Genomic DNA, 22,572 nt, shown 5'->3' on the forward strand with positions numbered 1-22,572 from the left:
CCCAAGTTCTTAGGAAACCCATTTAAATTTATTATCCTTTACCATAAACTATGAACAGAATTCTGAGTTATGAATTTTTAAGTGCTATTGCCTGTTGAGGAAATTAATTGCTATTTGATCTTTATTTCATCATGTGACAACCAAGCTATGACATAAAGATCTGATAGAAGCTGATTTTGCAGCCAGGCATGGTGGCTCATGCCTGTAATCCCAGCACTTTGGGAGGCCAAGACGGGCAGATCACTTGAGGTCAGGAGTTTTGAGACCAGCCTGGCTAACATGGTAAAACCTCGTCTCTATCAAAAAAAAAATATTTTTTTATGTGTGTGTGTGTGTGTGTGTGTATGTATGTATGTATGTGTGTATATACATATATATATATACACACACACATACACACACACACACATATATATATACACACAAAAATTAGCCTGGCATGGTGGCGCATGCCTGTGGTCTCAGCTACTCCAGAGGCTGAGGTATGGTGGTGCATGCCTGTGGTCTCAGCTACTCCAGAGGCTGAGGTATGAGAATCACTTCAACCCGGGAGGCAGAGGTTACAGTGAGCCAAGATCATGCCCCTGCACTCCAGCCTGAGTGACAGAGCGAGACCCTGTCTCAAAAAAAAAAAAAAAAAAAAAAAAAAAGGTCATTTTGCTTAATCCAGACTAATTTATTGCGTATTTTACTGCCCTTATTACCTGCTCCACACATGCGTTTTACTGCCCTTATTACCTGCTCCACACATGCGGTTTTCAATTACCCCAAGCAGGGGCAGCTAATTTGTGTCAGGAGGGCCACCAAGCCCATCCTCACACAGGCATCATGAATCAATCACAATCCTTTTTCTAGGTAAAAGTCTTCTCAATACTATGCACCAGGCATTATGCTTGATTGATTGAAATTACGGAACTTCAAAAATATAAGGAAACAAATCATTCAAAACATATTTATGTCTGATTCTTGAATGTAATGTGATGTCACTGAGCTGCAGAAGTGACATGACTTTCTAATTCTGTTTTACCTAGGTTTCCAGCACCTCAGGAGCTTACAGTTCAGAGGAAGCCACTCTAAGATGAAATGATGGTTAGAGATAGCCTGCCTGAAGAAAAGCCAATCTGTGCCTCATTAGTTGACCATACTACAGGCTGGCTTTTCACAATGCTGAACTCACAGTAATGATAAATACGGGATTTTATCTCGGGCCCAGAAAACCCAGTGCTCTCAGCTCTGAAATATTTGTCTTAGAGAAATATGGGACCAATTTTTCAACTGTGTGACATAGTCACTCCTATGGCTTTTCAATATTTAAATGAACCTCATAGACTTTCAACTAGAATAAGCATAGCAGAGTAAACACTCTGTCGGACTGTGGCTGGTGTGCTGTTATGGCAATGGCCAAGTCTGCATGATTTGGGAAGTATTTTCTGAGAGCAAGAAAACATCAGTCATTCAGCTAGGTAAGTTCTAGGTGCCTGGAACTTCCAACAGAGTGACATTCTGTAGTGACTTTGGTGACATTAAGAGGATAAGGAAATATTCAGTTAGCCATCATGGACAGCTATAGAAAAGAAAATAACCTCCTCCTCTTATTATTCTTCAAATAATCAAATCAGAGATTCAGATGTGTTCAAAATTGGTGGGGACGGAAATATGGAGCAGGAAGAATGGAGAGGAAAGAAGCAAGGAAAGAAATAACTGAGAAAAGGAGAAGAGAATCAAAGATAAGTTGGTGAAAACACATTTATTCCTGCCTATAAAAACATATTGAAAACCTAGAATGTTATAGCAGGAGATATGCTAAAATATTAAAAGGTTTATCTTTCTTGGGGACATTATGGGTAATTTTTTTACTTTTTCTTTAGAGTTTTCTAGTTTGTTCAAATCCTCTACATTAGGACATTATTTTTACAATTGCTTATTTGGGAGGGATTTTTCTTAATACCCTTTTTTTTTTTTTTTTTTTTCAGACGAGGTCTCATTCTGTGGCCCAGGCTGGAGTAGCGTGATCACGGCTCACTGCAGGCTTGACTTCCCAGGCTCAAGCCATCCTCCCACCTCAGCCTCCCAAGTAGCTGGGACTACACCAAAGCACTGGGATTATAGGTGTGAGCCACCACACCCGGCAGAAATACTTGATAATCGCAACAGCTTCTGTCGCGCAGATACATGTGTAATAGTGTGACTCCAGAGAAGGGTTTCTGAAATGCTTCCTGTAAATCTCATCCTCAAAAAATAAAGCCATACTTTAAATTCATCAGAACGGCAACCTATGAACCCAGTGACAGAAATGTACAGGCGGGTCCCCAGTTAGCCCATCCTAAAGGGCCATTTTCCTTTCATTGAGTACAAAGTATCCAGGCAGGCAGTGAGCAACCCCTTTTCTGTGGCACTTTTCGGGGGCTGTCTGCTTCTGCATGTACCTGAGGATCTGTCTCCACAGATGGCACAGATGTGTTTAACCAGAGATCCGGGGCTGGTGGATGGGTAGTTCATGTTTCCAATCCCAGGAAGCCCTGGTAAGGGCTTGATGTCCTCTGAACTGCTGACGCTGTTGACCACATTTAGCTGCAAGAGAAAAAAATACTGTAAAGCACAGAGCCAGAGTAAACTCAATCCCCAAGGCCTAAGGCAACGAGGGCACACTCAAGAAAAAACAAGTTCTATTTCAAGAAACAGTTTCCAAGTACAGAGTATTTGAAACTGGCTATCTGTGAGATGAACTTAAGGGAGGGGTAAAAGTGCCATAGGAGGAACAAAATTATTTCTAGAAGCCAAAACCTAAACCAAAAATCACAACACATCTCCATTAGAGTCTCTCTGCTTTCATTCATTTTACTTATATGTTTTATTTGAGCTAGAAATCCATGCCAAATTACACACCCAGGACAATGTCAACTGTGTATTTTTAAATTTTTATCAGCTATTGACTGCCTATTCAGCCATGCTGCAAGAGGAGCTATGGCCCTCAGGCTAAAGACTTACACTCTAAGAGAGCCAAGCAAAACAACGCAAATTCATTCATTAGTCAATCAACAGACATTCCCTGGGCACTCAGCATGCCAGACACTGTGCCAGGCTCTGGAGTACAAAGGCAAAGAAAAATACACACCCAGAAGGAGTTCACAGTAAAATGAAAAAGGACATGTGTAGTGGTCATCTCTGCAAGCACACTGAAGATGCTAACTCAAATACATCCCTTATTTTAAGTGAATATCAGTTCCCCACCACCATCCCTGTAGCTGCCAGTGTTCTTGGGAAGATTCCTAAGAAACTGCAGCTAAGTGTCTTGTATTCACCAAAGAAAGCAAGTTGAATAAATTTGAGCCAGTCATCCCATCAGTGGTAGAAACCCAGAAGGTATATCTCTCATTCCTCAAAAATGTACAATGTCATCAAGGAGTCAGAACATGCACCAAAAAAATAAGAACACTTACAAGCAAGTCCAAATGAAGGTGGCGCAGGATATGCATGTGTGTAAGTGTCCAATAGAGGTAAACGTTTAGGGGTTAGGAACCACTGACTTTCCATAGTTTGTCTGAATTTTGAATCATATTGCCTAACCAGAGTGACAATAATTCTCAAACTGAATCAAAGTACGATTTTCCTCTCTATTCAAGGCCTTTGGGACAGAAAAAAAGGTTCAATAAAACAGAAACTACAATAGAGCCTAAGCTAGGTTCCTTCTAAATTCACTAGCTTTTTCAATTCACTAAGCAAATATTTAGTGAGCGCAGGAGGCAAACAGAGGCTCTCAGTTAACGTTATGAGGGATACAAAAAATAAAAGACACAGCCTTTGGTGCTTTGTTTTGAAATCAACATCACTATTAATTTTTTAAACTTAATTTGCACAATAAATGACAACACATAAGTGATAGAAGAATTCTCTCTCTTCTTGCACCGCCCCTTTTTTTATACAAGGCTATGAGAAGACATGTGGAGCTTGTAACCAGCATTTTGCTTTGTTTTCATGTAGCACACTTGTTTTCAATCCTGGGGGCTTTGGGAAAAAACGTGGAGGTTCTCAATCCTGGGGGCTTTGAAAAAAACATGGACCCCATGTCTTGAGATTCTGATTCCATGAGTCTGAGAGGTAGGGCTTTGCCTCTGGCATTTCTTTCTTTTTCTTTTTTTATTTATTTATTTTTTTCCTTTTTTTGAGACAGAGTTTCACTCTGTTGCCCAGGTTGGAGTGCAGTGGCGCCATCTCGGCTCACTGCAAACTCCACCTCCCTGGTTCAAGCAATTCCTCTGCCTCAGCCTCCCAAGTAACTGGGATTACAGGTGCGTGCCACCACACCTGGCTAATTTTTCTTGTATTTTTAGTAGAGACAGGGTTTCACCATGTTGGTCAGACTGGTCTCGAACTCCTGACTTCAGGCAATCTGCCCGCCTTGGCCTTCCAAAGTGCTGGGATTACAGGGGAGAGCCACCGCACATGGCCGGCTCTGGCATTTCTTAATTTCACCAGATGACATTAATGTGCATCCAGGGTTAAGAACCACTGCTGTAGCATGACTTCTAGGCAATAACTTTCCTCAAGTGCCTCAAAGAAACAGAGATTAGCACTTGGATCTGACTCATGAAATGGAAGAACTTTAGGTCAGATGAGCCCACAGAGAGAGCCCTCTAGCTGACCATGGCTCTGTCCCCAAGTCCTCAGATGGACAAGAAAAGTCATGGGAATAAGGAAGATCTATCACCTGAGGCTCAAGGGGACCTCACCCTTCCTTCTCCTCCTACCCCCAACTCCAGCAGGGCCAGTTCCATAACCACCAGCCTGCAGCAACCACAGAGCGTAATGATTGCCATTGCTACCATCTGTGGAAAGCTTGCTCACTGCTGATTAATTATGTTAATCCTCACAACAACCCTAAGAGGTCTTCCTATTTACAGATAAGCACATGAGCCTTAAAGTGGGTTTATTCATTTGTTTATTCAGGAACAATATGGAGATCCAAAACGGAGTGAGATGCAGGCACTGCCTCAAGGAACTGGCCATTAATGAGATTAAAAGTCAGTTTGGATCATTTAAGGAGGAAAGATCACACGCTGTTGAGATCAGGGAAGGCTTTATGAAGGAAGTGGCATTTGAGCTGGGATGTGACAGCCTTCAAGAATGGATAGGATTTGGATGGGCTAGTGATGGGCAGAAGGCTTTGAGGGCAGCGGCCTAGAGGGAATCCCAGGTGTTTGTGGAGCAAACATGTCCAGTGGATGGATGGGAGATAATGCTGAGAAGTGGGCTATGACAGAGCCTAGAAGCTGAATTGTCTGGCTAGGAGAATGGATTTAGTTTGGGAAGCAATAAGCAGCCACTAGAGGGTTGGAGCAGAGAAATAATTACATGAAACTATCTCAATAATATAGTAAAAGAGGTAGAGCATGAGGAAAGATTGAAGGAGACATCCGAGGCTATTGCACCTTCCCAGATACCAGGTTAGGTACCTTACCAGGTCTGACTGCTTGGAGCCAGAACCCCAGGATCCTGGATCCTAGATCATCATTCCCCATTCACCACATTGTCTGCCTTGGGTGACAGGCGATCCTCAATCCTCACCTTCCCTAGCAGCTTCCTTCCCCACCTCCTTGGCCAGGAGCCCCTGAAGGAGCAGACTTGCTTTGGGGCACTTTCTCCCCAGTCTGAGCCAGCAGTCCCTCTCCAACACTCCTCCTCTTCATGAGTGGATAGTGGCAGGGGGGGCAGTGAGACAGGTGGGTTGATATTTTCTCTGCCCATCTCTCTGGCTGGCTTGGGGTTTGTTTTGGGCTCAGAGCAATGGCAGATGAGATCAAAGGCAGCCATCAGAGCATAAACCCATTAGCTGCCTGGTCCCCAAGTCCCCCAATCCCGGCTGTCTTGTTCAATTAGAAACAGTCTACTGAAATAAGCACTTTAGAGCTGGGATTCACCAGGCAACTCCTATCTGCTCCTGCACGCAAGCCGGCTGCTCCCTGAGAACAGAAAAGAAACATACTTGTCTGCCGGATTGTCTTCCCTTTTGCAGACTCAGCCGCCAGGAACCAATTCATTCTGCATGCTTCTGGAGCCATCCTTGAACATTGAGTCCTGCATTTCTGAGCTGTGTTCAGCCCAAATCCTTCCACCAAAGGTTAGGCTGCAGGCAGGCGCTCCTGTCACAGGGAGCAGAACCCTTATAGTCGCACAGCCTTAATTTAGTTAGGGCCTTCATCATGAGGAGTAATAAGCCTGAACCTCCAACATGGGTTTGGTCTAAACCTGCCACTTCCTAATCAGGTCACTTCACTTAGCAAAGACTCTATTTCCCCATTTCTAGGTAAGTGTGTGTGTCGCTGGGGGGCTTCAAGTCTTTTGTCCCTGGCTCAACCAGATCTGTTTTTATCTTATGTGCATATTGGGCTTCCAAATATGCTTTCATCCGAAGAAGACTTGATGACTTAATTTTTTTAAATCATCAGATGAGATGAACTTTAAGGTCTATTCCAGCTCTAACATTTGCAATTTTTATTTATTTTCTATAAAAATGCAAACAGACTTAAGAGGATAATAATTCAGTTATCAATGAATACCTAAGCAGAAATTAGCAGTGATAGAGCCCAGGTCAGGCTGCAGAGTTCAGGAAGGGAGAAAAAGACAGGAGTATCGCAAAGATCTGTGAGGCCCGTTCTGGAGTCCAGCCAGCAGACATCATGCTGACAAAGATGCAGTATCAAACACATACACACACGCATGCAAACACACTCAGAAAAATGTTTCCTATATCACATTATCTAAAAAGTACATCAATATCTTCCCAATTATATATTGATGTCTTTAGAAATTGCATCACTCCACTTAGATGCTCCCCAGGGCAGGGATTGAATCTCATACACATTTTTGGTATCTCCAATGCCCAGTACTGGGCCTGGTTCAATAAATGCTTGTTGAAATGAACTTCTCTAGAACCTTTCAGAAACACCGGACACCTGAATGACCTAAGTATATAATACTATCACCTGGGAATAATCCTAATAATACCAACTTACGGCTATAGAGCACTGCACATGTGGAGAAGTGATTTTTAAATCCACATCTTCTTTGACAGGCCTAAAAAGATCCCTGTAGGGTAATCAGGGCAAGTATTTGTCACTCCACGATAGAGAAAAGGAAACTGAAACAGAAACAAGTTAAAGTGGTTTGCAAAAGATTACACAATTTCTGCCTTCATCGTACCAGTTCCGATCTCTTTACTCCTTAAGCTCAAAAATCCAACAACTGCAAAAAGAGAAGCACAAACAACGAAATGACAGAGCACAGAGTAGGACACTGGCCCTGCCTTCTGCTCCCACCCCTAGACAGTTCCTCCTCCCTGCACCCCCAAATCGTACTTACGCGAGACCCAGGTCACAGAACAAACATGCTTCCATCATGAATCCCTCTCAGACCAGTCCTGGGCGAGGAAGGCAGGATGCATAGGAATAATCTACCCAGACAATCCAGAGTCCAGCTCACTGTAGCTAACACCAAGGCCTTTTGTCCAGTGTCATCTCGTTAACTGGGCAAAGCTTTGCTGCAGTGTGGTTCCGGAGTCCAAGCCCAGAACACTGCTCAGGGTCTCAGGCTGCTGAGATTCCCCAGCACTTGGCAAGCTTAATATAGCTCCCCACAGCCAAACTTGGCCTTGGCCTCTGCACACAGCCCAGTTGGCCAGGACCAAAGCTTCCATCTGACCTTTCAACCCCAATCCCTCTGTACAGACATATGGTCCAGGAATAGCGGCCCTGCTACTCACACAGCTCTGAAGATGAATTGACTGGCCCAATCAAACTTGAGTGTGGTGGCTAAAAGTGGCCTCAGAGGGATGGTGCCTTGCCCGATTCCTACCCACAGGATCTGTCTACCACCTCACCCTATTTTATTTCTTTTTAGATATTATGATTTTTATTTGAAACTATCTTGTTTATTCCTTAGGATTTTGTGTGTCCTGCCTGCTATTTTGTAATTGCCATGAGAGTAAAGACCTTGGCCACCTTATTCCATGCTTATCCCTAAAACCTAGGACAATATCAATTAGTACCTGATGCACAGTAGGTCCACATAAATAGTTATTGGGATGAATGTCAATGCCCTTTGCAAAACTGTACTTTCATCCCAAAACTTCAATGTACTTTCCGTCTCTAACTACCAGATTTTACTCGCCTTCCTGGACTCTGTTCACAGGAAAGAAAGGGAATAAACAAACCTCATACATTCTGAGGCATAGGGTATCAATGGCCCTGCTGATTATGGTGGCTGTGGGTGGTATAAATACATGTAAACCCCCACTGCTTCTTCACCCCCACTCCTCCGAGCAGTTTTATACTCTCACTGGGGTCAAGGAATATATATTGAGCAGTTTATAGGTCCTTCTCTTTGCTCCCTTCAGGTCTGCCTCTGCGTCTATGACAGCACACAGGCAGCACCGAAGTGCAATGGGTCTGCATAATGTGGCCACCTCTCCCACAAGATTCCCCGGGAGCACTGATTATCCATCTTTTAATCCTTGGCAGCCAACAGGAAGATCTTGGGGTCACTGTGCAAGTCAGCATATATCACAGCATTAGGAAAATGCAGGATCGTGAACACAGGGTTGCAGGCCAGGGGACAGGTTCTCATTTTGGCTCTGTTTTTGACTGGCTGTGTGAGGCCGGACAAGTCACTTGGGCTCCCCAAGTCTTGCTACTTCATTTGTGGAATAAAGGGTTTGGACAGAATGAGTGATCCTCATTTGAGCAGGAGTGGGGCAGTTAGGATCCCTGTGGGGCTTTTGTTACCTGCACAAGGGCCAAAATATGGGATGAGGGAGAAATGTGTACTCTGAAAAATGTCCTAAAGGTGAGAACCATAAGATTAGAAACTGGGGTGAAGATGACTGGCCAAATTAGACCCAAGAACGTAGTTTATTTGGCCTGAAGAATGCATTAAAAGTCTGTGAATTTGAACAGCTTTGAGGGAGCAGGGCAGTTCTCCACAGTCCACACCCGCCCCATTGACTTACACACCCCTCATTCACTCACCTGTGTTACCTGACTGGCCCCAGCTCCTGGAATCCCTACACTAGCTTATCTCTAAGGCAGTTTCCTAATTATCTCATCCATGGAGCAATACATTTTTGAAGTCCTTACTGGCTCTATGCCATAACTCCACAAGAATTTGCTTTCAGACGCCTAGAATATGAGGTATCTCAGAGGAGACTCCAGGTGTGGTTACTGAAGTTCTCTCTGGAGTAGCAGAAAATGCTGACATAAAAGGAGCCCTGCCTCCTCTTCAAAACCATATTCGAAGGAGGCTTTGGGACTGCGTTAGTCAGTGATCTCTAAAGAAACAGAATCTATAGGAGGCGTGTGTGTGTGTGTGTGTGTGTGTGTATGTATTTTAAATTTCATTATAAGCAATTGTCTCACATGATTTTGGAGGCTGATAAGTCCCAAGATCCACAGGGTGAGTCAGCAAGCTGGAGACCTAAAAAAGCTCATGGCACACTCCAAAGGCCAGCAGGCTTGAGACCCAGGAAGAGCAAATGCTTCAGTTCAAGTTCAGAGACAGGAAAAAAATGATGTCACAGTTCAAAGGTCATAGGCAGGAAAGTTCTCTCTTACTCAGAGGAGGGTGAGCTTTTTTGTTCTATTCAGATCTTCAACTAATTGGATGATGCCCACTCACATTAGAGAAGGCAAACTCCTTTACTCAGTCTACCTATTTAAATGTTCATCTCATCCAAAAGCACCCTCTCAGAAACACCCAGAACAATGTTTAACCAAATATGAGGGCATCCTATGGCACAGTCAAGTTGACACGTAAAGGACCTGCCAGTTCTGCCTCTAGGTGTGCTGGTAGTTGGGGCAGCAGGAACCCTGGCTATTATACAGGAAGAGAAGAAGGTATGGCAGATGGGATTATTGTTCTTAATACTTCACTCCTTTTCATTCTTCATATTCTTTGCATCGTGTCTCTGCAGTACCTCCCAGTAGTATAGACACAGCCTTCTTCCTTGTCCCATCAATGTTGGAATCTGTCATATTTTGTTTTGCTTGGTTTTGTTCTTTTGAAATGGAGTCTCACTCTGTTGCCCAGGCTGAAGTGCAGTGGTGCAGTGGCACGATCTCGGCTCACTGCAACCTCCGCCTCCCAGGTTCAAGCTATTCCCCTGCCTCAGCCTCCCGAGTAGCTGGGATTACAGGCGTCTGCCACCATGCCCGGCTAATTTTTTGTATTTTTAGAATACAAAATACTTTATTAGCCAGGTTGGTCTTGACCTCCTGACCTTGTGATCCACCCACCTCGGCCTCTCAAAGTGCTGGAATTACAGGCATGAGCCACCGTCCCTGGCCTGAATCAGTCATTTGGTTTTCTTACGCTGATGGAATATCAGTGGGCATGATTTGAGTAGAGACTTCACTGTGCTTTCTGGGTTGGGTTTGGACTTTCACATTTCTATGACACACCATGAGAAAAGCATGCCCCAGGTAGCTGCTGCTCCTACTGAAACCTGAGTGGGCTATAGCTGAGCCCACTCACTCACCATCTGAAGCAGAGCCATCTGTCCTAGTCTAAGGTAGACATATGAGTGAGAAGATAAGTGTTTGGGAATTTTTTGTTATGCAGCATTATTGCAGCAATAGCCAACCATTGCAAGAGGGGAAGGATGATGACCTTAGTGTGGTATTGCTAGAAGGAAGTAAAGACATCTGGTCATCCTATAGGCTCTGCAGAGTAGCAACCTACCATGTACCGTGCAAATACCTCTTCTCCTCCATCATAGCAGAAGGTACTCGAAATTAAGGTAAAGTTTCCTTCCCGACTTCCCATAGTCTCAGAGACAGCATGTAATGCAGTCTGCCTTGTTCTCAATTTATCCATTGCCATACCTGTCTATTTCTCCTCTCTGTTGTAAGCTCCTGAAAAGCAATGGCCATATCCTGATCATTTCTGCATTGCCTTTAACAAGAGCACATGGCACTTCAGTGACTCAAGATTGAATTGAGAAGAATGAAAGAGGTCCACTCTGCTGATGACACAAACAACCCTGAGAGATGTTGAAATCACAGCCAGGGCTGAACTACTAAAACCACAAGGCAGGCTCCCTTTTGGTCACAGTCCCCTGGACCATGAGGAGTTGTCAGTTCTTCAGGACCGCTCAGCCTGAGGACACATGCATTGAAGGCCCTGCCTGAAGGACGTCTGCAGAGACCATCCAACCCCTTCGCCAAGCACACATTATGCACCTGCTGAGTGCTGGTTCTGCTCCAGGAGCAGCCTGGGTGAGACCATGTAAGATGGCTGGAAAGGCCTTGGAGAGGAAGAACACCTACCTGAGAGCTGGGTGGGGCAACCAGGTTGATTCCTGGAGGTGCTGCCAGTGCTCCTGAGGGTGGGCCCATGGCAGAGGTGATGACTCGATACGGAGAGCCCAGGGCATTGAGGGGGGTCCCCACTGCACTCAGAGTCCGTGGGGCACTCACTGGGGTGTCCGTGTAGCTGGGGTGGCTGTCCATTGGCTTCCCTGTGGACAAGGCTGCTGACGGGCTCATGGATGTAGAGCCAGTGTGGCCAGGGGAGCCTGCAAGGAGAAGAAGAATATAGGTGGTGGGAGGTTGGGGGGCAACGAAATGGGCCCTGGGGGACAGAAGCTCAGCCCCACCTTTCTTTCCTGTATCTTGCCCCTCTTTTTAGCCACACCTACACATCTGTGAGCCCTAGGTGCTCTCACCTACACTACCCTGGTGGTATAAAGACAAGCGAGGGACACAGAGGGGAGAGGGCCTGGCCTAGGACAGAAATAAGCATGGATGTTCTCTGGGGCCCAGCTTGGAATCCATTCTGGGTGATGCTGGATCCACAGCCAGTGCAACAAGGGGCACAGTCCACAAGCTCCTGGCCTGAGTGACTGTGGCCTGGGCCAGCCAGCCAGGGAAGGTGAGTCTACACCAAACCTCAGATGGGGAGAGCAAGTAGGTTCCCAGGCTGCTCCAGAATTCCCTGCCTAGAACTCATATTGCTCTGAGAATTGGGGCAGGGCTGAGATTCATTCATGTACATGCAACAAACATTTATTAGGGTGCCAGGTGCTAGGGATTCAGAGCTGAAGAGCACACAGTCGTTGACGTCAGGGGTCACATTGCATAATAATGATGGGGAAGGCAGTGGCTGTTGTCATACCCCTAGTTTCCTATATCTATTGAAGCTTTATGTACATGATGTTCTTGTCCTGTCTTTCTCTATAGCACAGGGTTAATTAGCACTCAGGGGAGATTTGGAATGGCTAGGCGTGGCTTTATGACCACAGAGGCCCAGGAAACACAGGAAGGCAAGTGCAGACCGGACTGCTGAGACCATTTCTGCCTCCAAGAATAGAATGCTGCAACCAAAAGTGTCTGTAGAACAGGGTCTGGGTGAGGAGATCATCAGTACCACTTTCTTCCAATAAACTGAACCCACATTCCCCTGTAGTCAGTAGCAAACTCGAGATGAAACAGGAGAGTGCCCTCCTGTCATCTTGGGAGCCCCGCATGGAACATTCTTTCCAGAAGAGAGGAGCTATAAACTTTAGGATCTGCGGCAGCAAAGCAGAGACTAGAAAACACCACAGTGCAGCCCACCGTGGATCACATCATTAGATCCCTGTGCAGCTAGCATGCAAGAACAGATGCGAGGAAGCCATGTGCACAGTAGTGGCACGCGGCACATCCATGGCACCCATGCTGTCCACATGGATAGAAAGGGAGAGGATTAAGTGCTCAGTAAGCACGGCCTGCTGGAGAAGCTACCCCATTCTCAGATGGCTGCTGTGGGTCAGACACCTTGCCAAGCAGATGTGATAAGGAGTGGAGGAAGTCATATGCCTAACTTTATGTGGCTCACTATTCATTCAACAAATACTTCTTGAGTGCCTACTACGTGCAAGGCATTGTCCTAAGCCTTTGGGCAACATCAGTGGGTGCTAAGTGTAGTGTTAGGAGTAGGATGCTGGGAAAAACTGGCTTCCTTCAAATTCTGGAGGAGAGCAGGAAGTGTCAGAAACATAACTGTGAAACCATTCTTAAACATAAATATCCCACTGGAAAAAATGTCAACCTGCAGTTTCTCTAGGAGCTTCTGCTAGCTTAGTTAAGGGCTACTTATAGAAGAAAGTTACTCCAAGGAAGCTGTGACCCTCGTTCTACCTACGGAGCTTTGGTCTATCAGGGACGATTGCCTCATAAACAGGTAAGTCCCAACACCCCATGTCCTAAGTACCACAATCAAGGAGGAAATATATGCTGCAGGCCCGCAGGGGAGTGGCAAAGTGGTTAAAATGAATAACTCAGATATTTATTATTTGTCCTCAATAGCATCAGGCAATTTCCATAACGTTATCCTGACAATAAGCATATGAAGATCATTTTAGCCTTTTGCAGATGAGAAAACGTAGGCTCCACGTAACCCCATACCATTCCCCGTTCCAGGGTGACTTACCTCTGCCTCCACTGTCTAGAAGCTCTTATTCAACCTTCAAGGTCTAACTCAAGTGCCACCTCCTCCAGGAAGCTTTTCCTGGTGTTCCTGGTCTGGTTTGCTGCCCTTTTTTGTTTCCTAAAACTGTCTGTCCTTACTCGTATCTTAGCATTTGTTATACTATATCGCCATATTTGTTTATTTCCCTGTCTTTCCCACTAAACAAAAAGGAAAAAACCATGTCCAGTTTTGTCTCTCCATCTCTATCAGATTACCTGGCACTGCCCAGGTAGTTAGTTGCAAAGCCTCAATTCAAATTGCCAATCTGAAACCCACGCTCTCCTCTGTGTTTATTGTCAAGGACAGCAAAGATGATTGGAGAGCCATCTGCACCAAGAGTACAAGATGACTCAATTATGAAGTGATCTCAAGCTGAAAGTTCATCTGAAGGAGAGAAAAGAGGGCAGCACTCAAGAACTCAAAGCCAAGAAAACCAAGAGACTCTTTTCAGATGGCCACTCATTGGAAAGAGCAGTTTTAGACTCTTCTGAGGCCCTGGGGGCTGTGACATTTAACGAGCCAATGTATACCTTGAGTCTGTTACTAAGATAAAGTGTGACAGGTGAGTTAGGAGCCAGCCTTGACTCAATGGGTGAGGAGCCATGAACTCCACTGGGAAGACAGCTGTCCTTCCCCCATGACCAAGCTATCTGAAGGAAATTGACTTTCCCTTCTTGCTTAGGCTTGCCAAAAACAGACCAGAGCACCCTGCAACTTTCCTTTTTATTCTGCTTTAAACAGATCTGAGAGAGACTGCGCCTTCTATTTCTTTATCCCCAGGGTCAAGAACCAAAGCCTGACATCAGGCCTAGACTGAGGGGACAGGCAAGAGCAAGAGTTTGCCTCACACTCATCAATTCAAGAGTTCCAGGGTGTGGTCCCTCTGCTACCAGTGACAAAGGACATTTTAAGTGGTATGTCAGCAAACTTAAAAGAAAATTAATAGTTTTATATTTATGTTTTCTGTTTCCTGTTGTTTATCGGGAGGGACTGAGCTCTCATTTTTTGTTATAAAATTATCTTCCTAAAGATAGCTATTTAAGCTTTCTTAAAAACAGTAAATTGATTTAAGAAAAAGTCTAAGTACAGAGGATATATAAAATATCATGAAAATAGTATGCAAAGGAATGATGTTTAAGAAACATCAACCTGCACAAAAATATACAAATATGGACTTTGAAGAACTCATGAGTTGTTTCAAAAATAAAATGAGATAATGATGTGAAAGTGATTTGAAATTTAAAGTACATTTTTGTTGTTCTCATTATTAAAAAGAAGTAAGGCAACTTGACTACTCGGCACAGTGGTGAGAATGGTACATTGTTGAGATACAATGAAATAATGAGTTAAAGTTTGGCTATCAATGGCCTTTAAAATGTGATTTATTTCTGTTGAGTCAATGACCCAGAAGAGGTGGGCTATTTTATAACTACATTTTAAAAAGTAAAATGGAATTTTAAAAGGCAAATACATCTTAGACAAATGCATTTTAGTTCTTTGCCTCTCACAATGGCCCAGTAGTTCTTAGAAATAAATAGCTTTGCTTTTAGACAAGTTGGAAAACAATAACTTTTATGACAAAAGTGTTCCTCAATGGAAAATTCATCTATTCTCCCAAATAGACACTAATGCATACCTGTCTGTGATGTCTTTGTCAGCCTCTCTCATTCCTTTTTTTTTTTCCCCCACAGCCCCATGGAAACTATAGCTAATACCAATAAGCACCACAAGTTTTCCAGATACCTGATTATATCTTATTTCTTTTCCTTCCCCACCGAGAGCCTTCTGGTTAAGCTATGAACTAGGCAGAAAACTGACAGGTTTCCCTTCAGCACCAGCTGCAAGTAGGCAGGCTCCTGTTTGAAGGATGAGTGGTGTTTATTGCAAATTGATCGAGGGTAGACTCTGTCTAGCCCTCAGCCTAGGATAAGTCTAGTCCAAATCTGAAGTGAAGGTTTTCCCTAATGCTCCCTTTTGGTCCTTGCAATGATTTAAATGTATGTGTCCTTCCAAACTTTGTGTTGGAATTTAAACCATAAGAGAGTAGTAACAGGTGGGGCCTTTTGGAGGTAAGTAGGCCATGAGGGCTCCACCCTCACAAATGGGATTAATGCCCTTATAAGACAGGACTTCAGTGAACTGCCTGGCCCTTTCATCTCTTCTGCATCAGAGGATGCACCATTTGTCCATTTTTCCATCCCTTCCATCATGTGAGGCACCATCTTTGGAAGCAGAGAGTGGCCCTCACCAGACACGAACCCACTCGCATCTTGATCCTGAACTTCCAAGTCTCCAGAACTGTGAGCAATAAATTCCTATTATTTATAAATTACCTAGTCTGAGGTATCTTCAACAGCACAAATGGCCTGATTCAGTCTCTCAGCCCAATTCACTCTGTGACGTGACCCCTGGCCCTGGCATCCCATCAACCTTGCTCCCTGCCTTCCCCTGTGCCCTCTTGATCTTCCAGCCACCTATACCAGATGCCTGGAAAATGCACCAAGTCTGTAGGCTGCAGAGTTCATTCTCTTTGCTCAGGCGATGATTTTATTTACAAAATAATTTATCTAATGAAAAAGCGCTAGTGGAGTTCCTCAAAAGGTTTTCTTCTCTCCTGGTAACATACCCAAGAATAACATTGCATCCTCCTGGGTCTCATTTCCCCCAGTAAGGAGCTGGCACTCAGTGACCTGTAAGATCCCTTCCAGCACTAATGTTTCATGAGCATTGGGTAGGACCTGGCTCATTGGCACTGAAAAGAAAGAAGTGCAGGTGTTGGTGGTCTGGAATGGTCTGAGCCTGGACCAGGTACTGAGGGGTACCTGTCACCATCAACTGGACCATGTTAGGCCTTCAAACCATTTGGCATTCCAATTAAAGATGCTAAGAATGTCACCAGGAGCCAAAACTGAGAAGGGAATCTGTAGAGTGCATAACTCTACAATGACTCCAAAAGTCCCTATGTTCATTGATGGCAATATGGTTTCAGGGATGCAGGACTAAGGAGGAGACAAGAGCTCGGAAGTCAAAGAGTTCTAGGTTGAGGTTCTGCCACTTTCCAGCTATGTAAATTTGAGCAAGGAACATGACCTCTATAAACTGCAGTTTCCTCATTCATAAATTGAGACAAATAGGCCTAACTCAGAGGACTGCTGAGAGCTCCTGAGATTATGAAGTCATTAATTTTTTGTTAATTAATGTATATAACTAGGTATAAAGTTTATCAACAGAAATTATTTGCATAAGAAAGCAATGTCCCTGATGTTTACCAGAACCCCAATCTCTAAACAATGAATTGCATTGCGTGTGTGTGTGTGTCTGTGTGTGTGTGTGTGTGTGTGTGAGAGAGAGAGAGAGAGAGAGAGAGAGAGAGACTTACTGAGAAAGGGGACACAAAAGCCAGGGTACTTAGAACTACAGAATTCTTACCAAGGTAAGGAAGTTGCTTAGCAACCTCATCCTCAGCCAATAAAAGCAAAATGTCAAGCATGCAGTTTTTCTGACTGGCCAGACAAGGTAGCAAATGTCTTGGTGTTTCCACCCCTTTGCTGCTGTGCCAGGAAGGGTAGAGAGTTTGCTCTCCCATTAGCAACCCTCTTCAGGTTGGAATGGAAACTTGTAATGAATCATTGATAATGGCTAATGCCCACCCATGGGGAAAGGGACAGAGCTAAAGACTTGGCATTTTTCAGAGTCAGGAGTCTCCATATGAAGTCACAGGAGCACCATGGGGCCCTGTCCCACTCTGATCTCTCCCACGGTGGAAGTGTCACACACCAAAGGCTGCCTCTGTTCCTCCAAGGGAGGGATATGGTGTGAAAGCCCAGCAATCACAGGATTCTCAGACACGTGGCTTATTTTTCTTTGTCTGTAGCAAATTTACTCATATATCCTTTCCCGGCTTGACTCTTAACACAGACATGCTGCTGAGCAAGGTCAGCAGGAGATTGCCAGGCACAGGCACTTCAACCAACAACTGACTGTCACCGCCTCTGTTGTGTAACAATAACAATAACTAATATTTACTGAGCAACTGCCACAAGCCAGACATGGTTCTAAACACTTTATACATGTTGAGCATCTCTAATCTAGAAATCCCAAATCCAAAATGTTTCAAAATCCAAAACTTTTTCAGCACTGACATGACTCTCAAAAGAAACATTCATTGGAGTATTTGGGATTTTTGGATTAGGAGTGCAAAACCAGTAAGTATATAATGTAAATATCCCAAAATCAAAAAAAGATTTAAAATCTGAAATATTTTGATTCACAAGCATTTCCAATAAGGGATACTCAGCTTGGAGTGGCTAATATTTATTAGGCACCCTTCCAAGGGTATGGCATGCATCATCTTGTTTAATATTCTCAAGGGCCCTTGGAAATAAGGTACTATTAGTATCCTCATCCCCATTTTACTGACAGGAAAGTGGAGCCACAGGGAGATTAAGCAAACTGCCAAGACCTCCTAGCTGGTAAAAAGCAGGGCCAGGATCCAAATCCAGGCAGTCTCGTGCCGGGGCTGCTGTGCTGAACTCGTGCACTGTGCTTGCCACTTGCCAGGGTAGAAGAGAGATAGTGGAAGGTAAGCCCAGATAAGCCCAAAATGGGTGGACTATGTGTAAGAACAAATAAGATACTCATTTCTTACCCTATGCTCTTTACAACTTACTTATGGATCATAATGCATTCTTTTCCTTTAGAACACAAATAATTGCAGCAAATGAACAAAATGACTAGGAGTCGGGGGCAGGGGACTGGGCCCCCAAAGGTGCTAATAAAACAAGGATTAAAATATTTTTCCAAGTGGACCTCAACTTATTTTAATATGTGGAACCTGATTTTGCATTCTGGAGTAGAGGTTGGTAAACTTTTTCTTTCAAGGGTCAGACAGTAAGCATTTCAGTCTTGCTGGCTGTACCGTCTCTGTGACAACTACTCACAATATCCTTGGTAGTGTGAAAGCAGCCACAGTCAATGGGTAAGCGAATGCACACAGATATGGCTGCATTCCAATAAGCTTGCAGACCTCTAGGGGATCATTCTGGAGAAGTTCTATTACCATTACCGTTTCTGATTGCTCTTCAGTTAGTAGTGATCCCCAACACCTTAGCACCACACTGCTCTTCCTCCAGCTTCCCTGTCACCAAGCTGGATTGACTGTCAAAGCTACACAGAGGGGCCAGCAGATCATCGAGTTCAACCCCTCAGTTACAAGCAAGGACACTGCGGAAAGCAGGTACGGCTTGCCCAGGACCTGTGGCTGTTTGTGGTTCCCCTGAGTCCCCTTGGAGCCACCTGGGGTGGCAGGAAGGGGAGTAGAGGGGGCTGAGCCACAGTGAGTCCTCCTCCCACCCTTTGGTAAAATAGCTCAATGCTACCAACCACAAGGGTTACCCTTCCACAGTGTGAGGGTTAAATAAAATCAAGCCTGGAAAATTCTAAACACTTAATAAAAGTTAGTTCCCTTTTCTACAGAAAATCTGGAGACTATGGCACTAAATTTAGCTAGAATTTGGTATGTACCTTTTTCTTAGAGGAGATTCGCCTGTTCTTAAAGTGTCAGATGGCACACTATGAGATGCTGACAAAGTAAAATAAGACATGGATGCTGCCTTGGAGGGAGCACCATTTTCAGAAAATTATGTTTTCACAAATCATCCCAGGGCAGGCACTCATGAGGTCAGACAGAAAGGGAGCCATGACCTGGGACTTCCAACTCCTATCATTTTCAGGAGACCCTCGCCCCAGGCGGTGACTTTGAGAAGTCCTGACCCCCCCATTTCCTCAAATGCAAATGGAACAACCTGGAGTTCCTTGCCCTCTTTTATCAGCTACTGTAACCAGATGGGGGCAGAAGTGGGGGACAGCAAGAGTTTCAAGGTTAAAGGTCAATCCCAAACTCCTGTTGGGATTTCAGAATTAACATCCAAACTTGAAAAGTGGAGAGGCCTGTTATCATCTTTAATTCAAAAAGCATTTAAAAGATGTCAGAGGAATGGGAAACAAAGTGCTTAATGAGTATTTTGAAGTGTTTCTTCTAGGCTGGTTGCCTGGGTTTCATTTCTGTGACTCAACATCTCCTTTGTTCCTCCTTTTCATTTTATTGGTCACTAGTGTCATGGGGAAGCAGCCTTCTGGAGGGTTCAGGGCTCACAGTATCTGTGTTTGCACAGCCCCAGCGATGCGGAGAGCAGAGGTTGGAGAGGAGGGGAAGAACATTCTAGACTGATGGAGAATGCCAGTCAGTCAGTCAGCCAGCACTCCTGGCTAACCATCTGCTTGTACATGGGTTGTGTAAGACACCAAGAGCGTGAAGCCCATTCCCTGCCCTGGCAGAATGTATAAACTAGTGACAAGCTCTGATGCCTTCAAAACATTTGGAGATTAATTATTTCTGCAAATTTTTCTTAGGGCTGAGTTTAAGTGAATGGATTCAAAGAATTCAGGGATTTAGAACCTGAGAACAGATAATGTTCTGCATATTACCCAGTGGTAACATGGGACTAGGAATATAGTTTGCTGTATTTTAAGATGACTGCCATCTTTAGAAGACAATCTATAGAGATTGCCTCGTTCAGATAGAGAGAGCCTATCTGAACAAGAAATCCAGAGAGAGAAATGGACAGAGGTCATGGACTCAAGAGCTGGGTGTGCACATAATTGATGTTCAAGGACTTTAGGAACGAGGGGAGAACTGGGGGCACCCTCATTGGCATCTGCTTCAAACACTCATTGACATCTGCCTTCATGGACTAACTGGTACACGGTGTACCAGTATAAGGAATTGGCTTAAAGGGACAGCCAGCCGGTCCTCGTTAGCAGGATCCCCTGGAGCCTCTCATTTGTTAGGGATGGCATAATATCCATCTGTACCAGCAAGGTCTATAATTTGGTGCTGGCTGGGAAAGGTGGTGTGCAAGCAAAATGTCATTAATTATATGCAGAAATGTTCACAGAAATTCTGCTAGACTAGACTCAAATTCTAGATCTATAACAATTTGCAGCAAGCCCTCAAAAGGGCCACTTTATCATTCTGAACCTCAGTTTCCTAATCTGTCTAATGGGAATAATTTCTGCCTTACAGACTACACTGTCAGTTTGAAGTTTGAATGAAATAGACGGTGGCCTCCAGGAGGAGGCCCCTCTATCTGTAGTGCTGAGATTGACTCAGCTCTGACTGAGTATCCTTAATTCAAGCATCTAAAATCTGAAATGCTTCACAATCCAGAACTTTTTGAATACCAGGATGATGCTCAAAGAAATGCTTGTTGGAGCATTTTGGATTTCAGATTTCTGGATTATAGATGCTCAATTGGGAAGTATAATGCAAACATTCCAAAATAAAAAGAAATTCCCAAATCCAAAACACTTCCGGTGTTAAGCGTTTTGGATGAAGGATACTTAACTTGTATCAACTCATTTCATAACTACAGTACCACTTTAAGGTTGGTAGTTTTATTTTCCCCATTATATGGGGATTAAGCACAGGGCTTGGCACAGAATAGGCACTCAACGAATATTTTTTGACTGATAACCCAGTGATTGGTATGGAAATAGATAGCACATATTTATAAAGAGTTTTGGGAATGTAAGACATTATGTAGCAGATGGAATAACCTTGGGCCCAGGAGCCAGAAGACCTGCTGTTTCTGCCTGTGTGCCCTTGGGCAAGTCTCTCAACCTCTCTTCTATAAAATGAGGTGGTTCTTCAAGTTCTAAAAGTCTGGTTTCTAAACAAAAGCAACCAACATGGTCATATTAATTTACAACATAATTAATTGAGACTGGTGACTAAATTGGTCACGGTATAAGCTAGTTTGTGTTTGTTCATTCACAAAATAATAATAATAAATGTTTGTTGAGCAAATAAGATGGTAGAAGTGTTGAGCCTATTTAAGATACATACGTTTTCAAGCAATTTAAAAAGCATGGTAGGAGCACATTAGCATATTAACGGAGTGTTAATTACAAAAGAATCTTTTAAAGCAGGTTTTCTAAAATCCCCACTGAGTAACCATTAGCTTGTGGTACTTGAAACACAAACTATTCACATGTGTTACTTAGAAGTAATAAAATTGTAATTTAAAAGTAATCTGCCAACTTGTCACAAATTTAGACTGATTTTTCTCTCAATTGATCCAAATGAGTGAGGTTTTGCTATAATTATATATAATGCTGGTAATAATGAGGCTGATTATCAATCTTTCCCTGCTTTTCACTACCTCCATCATTACAGATTTTAGGGGAGGGAGGCGGGCGTGAAGGGAGGTGGGAGGAGTGGGAGGGAGGGGAAGAGGGGGGTGGAGGAGAGGGAGAGAGGCAGGGATGCCACTCTCTCCTTCCCCCTTCCTTCAAGTACTAGAAGCAACCCCAGGTCCCACCCTGAGCAGCTCATCAGCCCTTCTCTGGGGGCTGCATGAATCCAGGTGGAACTGCCCTGTGTGGCTTCCGAAGGCTAGCCAGCTGGTCCGAACTGGGGTTGCATGAAGCATGCAGCAGCGTCAACCCATCTGCTAATGCATACTTTCATTCTCACATTCCCACTGAGAGGCTGAGAGGGCTGAGCCTCCAGGGGCAGAAGGAGGGCCTCTTCTACACGCTCTCCACTCCCCCACATGTTCCTTGATTTTCCCCACTGAGGAAGCCAGAAAGGGCTTTTGTAGCAGAGAAGATGTCCTTCTCATCAGAAGAAAGTTTCCCTCTGCTCCCCATTCACTGGAAATTTAATGTCTAACCTCTTGTTTTCTACATCTGTTAAAATGTAAAGCTTTGCACCAGTGAAACAGGTATAAAATACCTTCCCATTCCATCTCAGGGTATTGTGCAGCCTACATGTTTACGTGAAAGTCCCTTTGAAAATGCTCATAATAATTCAAATATAAGAAATGCATATTAGCTAATCCCTGGTGTCTGAGTGGCTCTTTTGTGGAAAGAGGAGGGAGAAGAAGATTAGGCTGGGCTGGGAGCCCTGAGGACGGGAACACAAACTGGGAGTTGAATTGTGAGGAGCTGGAGTCAAACTGTGGAGTGTTCTAGTGAGAAAGGCCCAGGGTCAAAATCCTGGGAGAGGCC

General features: G+C 44.2%; 1 protein-coding gene across 2 annotated transcripts in view; it reads right to left on the reverse strand.

Annotated features, from left to right (window-relative positions):
- LOC105492958 (retinoid X receptor gamma) overlaps positions 1-22,572 on the reverse strand; it is a 44,836-nt gene that overhangs the window by 16,546 nt on the left and 5,718 nt on the right. The window contains exons 2-3 of one of the 2 annotated variants that reach the window (XM_011760348.3): positions 11,319-11,566; positions 2,427-2,571 (exon numbers count right to left, since the gene is read on the reverse strand). In XM_011760348.3, coding sequence (XP_011758650.1) covers positions 2,427-2,571; positions 11,319-11,566 — 393 coding nt within the window. Of the gene's footprint in view, positions 1-2,426; positions 2,572-7,359; positions 7,605-11,318; positions 11,567-22,572 lie in introns of those variants that run through there. The other variant, XM_011760349.3, reaches the window with a different exon arrangement.

Source organism: Macaca nemestrina, chromosome 1 (genome assembly GCF_043159975.1).
Source record: "Macaca nemestrina isolate mMacNem1 chromosome 1, mMacNem.hap1, whole genome shotgun sequence".
Classification (NCBI taxonomy): Eukaryota; Metazoa; Chordata; class Mammalia; order Primates; family Cercopithecidae; genus Macaca; species Macaca nemestrina.